Source organism: Gavialis gangeticus, unplaced genomic scaffold, assembly GCF_001723915.1.
Source record: "Gavialis gangeticus isolate Ggan-Ray unplaced genomic scaffold, GavGan_comp1, whole genome shotgun sequence".
In the NCBI taxonomy this organism is placed as follows: Eukaryota; Metazoa; Chordata; order Crocodylia; family Gavialidae; genus Gavialis; species Gavialis gangeticus.
The window spans coordinates 11128219-11130914 of record NW_017729012.1 but is presented as its reverse complement, the minus strand read 5'-3'; the positions used below and the strand labels follow the sequence as shown (position 1 = coordinate 11130914).

General features: G+C 67.2%; 1 protein-coding gene across 1 annotated transcript in view; it reads right to left on the bottom strand.

Annotated features, from left to right (window-relative positions):
- The window catches only part of LOC109293170 (sperm-associated antigen 5), a 27973-nt gene that overhangs the window by 6698 nt on the left and 18579 nt on the right, over window positions 1-2696 (bottom strand). The window contains exons 23-28 of the mRNA XM_019510976.1: window positions 2268-2401; window positions 1792-1957; window positions 1592-1700; window positions 1232-1302; window positions 893-1020; window positions 471-570 (exon numbers count right to left, since the gene is read on the bottom strand). Coding sequence (XP_019366521.1) covers window positions 471-570; window positions 893-1020; window positions 1232-1302; window positions 1592-1700; window positions 1792-1957; window positions 2268-2401 — 708 coding nt within the window. The remainder of the gene's footprint in view (window positions 1-470; window positions 571-892; window positions 1021-1231; window positions 1303-1591; window positions 1701-1791; window positions 1958-2267; window positions 2402-2696) is intronic.

The following is a 2696-nucleotide window of genomic DNA, read 5'->3' as shown; positions in this document are numbered from 1 at the left end:
GTCCTGCAGCTCCTTCTCGCTCTGCCGAGAGAGGGGCTACATTCAGGGCTGGCCTCTGGGGGCCCCAGTGCTGCTGCAGCTCCCCCCAGGCAGGGCACGTGATGAAGGGAGCAAGCTGGGGCCAGGAACAGCTCTGCCGGGAAGCAGTGATGGCCAGGACCCCAGGGCAGGGCTGGCACGTCTGCCACGGAGCCCCAGGCAGCCAGGCATGGGCAGCTGGCCAGAGGCCTGCCCAGGCCCGGCTCCGTGACTCAGCACCGCGGTGTCAGCCCGGGACAGCGGGCAAGGGAGCCCCAGGGGACGCCCCGCTGCGGGGGAGGCGGCTGGAACCAGAGCAGCGAGTAGCTGCGGGGCACGGAAAAAGCCAGTTACCCAGATTCTCACGTGCGGTGCAACGCGAGCCGCCCGGGCCCGTGTCCCACATCGGCTCTGCCCCGGGGCCGGCGCTGACCCACTTCGCGCCCGCTCACCTGTAACTTGACTCTCAGCACCTTGTTCAGCTTGGCGATGCTGGCGTCGCGGGCATCCAGCTCTGCCCCCAGGGTCTCCAGCTGCTGCTTCAGGTCCACGCTGTGGTGGGGGGAGGAGGGGGGGAGGCGGCCTGGCTGAGCTCGGGGCGGGGACACTGCTCGCAGGCTGCGGTGCTCATGGCTTGCTGCCCCCAGCCCTTTAGGGGCTGGGGGGAACCTCCAGCCGACTCCCACGGACATAGGGCCACCCCTTGCACTGCCAGGACCCAGCTCAGCACAGCATGAGCCCTGCTGGGGGAGGTGGGGGGCTGGCGCAGCCTGGGGCGATGGGACCTGCGCCCAGGGGGGACAGAGTGGAGCCAGGCTGGGGGCATAGGCTGCCAGGTGACAGCTGCACACAGTGGTGCCAGGGCCAGACTCACATCTCTGCCTGCAGTGCCTGAGCTCTCTCCTGCTCTGCCTCCTGTGCCAGGCTGCTCGCGGCAACAAGGTCTGCGATGGTGTGCCTCAGCTCCTGCACGCGCTCCAGCAGGCTCGCCTCGGCCTCGGCCTCTGGGGACAGAGCCGCACCTCCATTGCCACCTGGCACCAGCCCCGGGCTAGGGTCCGCGGGGCACAGGCAGCGTTGAGACATTCACCTGTCCTGCCTGCAAGGCCCCATGCCCCTGGGGCAGGTGGACATGGTGCTGGGGGCCAGACAGGGCTAGGGCGCTGCCTTGGGAGGAGTGCCCGTGGCGTGGGGGCGACATGCTCTTACCTGCTGGCTTCTGAGGAGCTGCTGGCTCGACCTTGGCGAATGCACTCCCGACTCCAATGCCATCACCATCAGGGTCTGCAGAGAGCACGGAAGGGCCAGGTCTGCAGCACCTACCCACCCCTGCGGGCACCGGGCACTGCTCCCCAGCTCCCGGCTGCACAGCAGGGACAAGGTCGTGTGCCGGGGAGCAAGAAGTAACCCTGAGCGCAACCCGCACGCCCTCGCCAACGCTGCCACTGGAGGCCGCCGGCTGGCCCAGCCAGGCTGGGGTTGCAAAGAGCCAGGATGCTGCCTCGCCCCCTCCCTCACCCCCAGTGCAAGCAGGAAGCTGAGGCTGCCCCAGGCAGACGTGCCTGCATCCTACCTTTCCCTGCCATAGCTTTCAGGACGCTGCCCACGAAGGAGGTATGTAGGCGATGCGGGGTCTGGCGGGCGGGGGTGCAGGCTCTACTCCAAGACAAGGCCCCGTCAGCCTGGGGCGACAAGGGGACAGGTCATGGCACATGGTGTGCAGCCCATGGGGGCCAGGCGCTGCTCCCACCCCGCCCTGTGCCACCAACCCACCTCTTCCTGCTGGGCAGCACGCAGCGCCCTGGCAAGGCCCAGCAGCTGGTCAGTGCCCCGGGCGATCTCTGACGAGGACTTCAGGACCTCATCCCTCTTGAGCTGCAGGTCCTGGAGCTGTGCCTGGCAGGCCTTCAGCTCCTGGCGCAGGGCACTCTCCTCCATCCTGGGGAGAGGGAGGGACAGGGTCAGTGGTGCCGGTGGACAGGGGAGACACGGGTCTGGTGGGGCGCACTGAAGGGGAAACATGGGCAGGATCTCTGAAGCCAGAACAGCTGCGCAGCAAGGACCACATGTGCCGGGCAGAGCTGCCCACAGGACCACCACACACCAGGGACCCGTCCCCGCGCCAGGGCCAGGCTGGGGCTCTGCCTGCCCAGAACTGGTGACAACACGCCACTCTGCACAGCCCATCGCGGATCCCCCTGCCCTCCCCGCAGCCGAGGCCCAGGGGCACGAGGCAGAGACAGCCGTACTTGAGGCCATGGTAGGCGTCCTGCAGCTCCTCGTGCTGCATGCTGCGCTCCCGCAGGGTGGCCAGCGTGGACTTCAGTTTGTGCTCCGTCTCCAGCAGCTGGGCACGGGACACGCGGTTCTCCTGGTCGATGAACTGTGGGCACAGAAGGGGCGTGGACAGTGCACAGGGGTTAAGACAGGGGTGGGCAAAATGCAGCCCACGGGCCAGATGAGACCCTCCAGGTCATCCTATCCGGCCCGTGGGGCCCCTAAAAAATTTAGAAAATTAATGTTTATCTGCCCCTGGCTGCCTGTCGTGCAGCCCTCAATGGCTTGCCAAAACTCAGTGAGCGGCCCTCCGCCCGAAATAATTGCCCGCCCCTGGTTTAAAACATCTCTGCGGGCCTGGGAAGTGGCAACCTGGCTCGTAGCTTCCAAGGGGCCACATC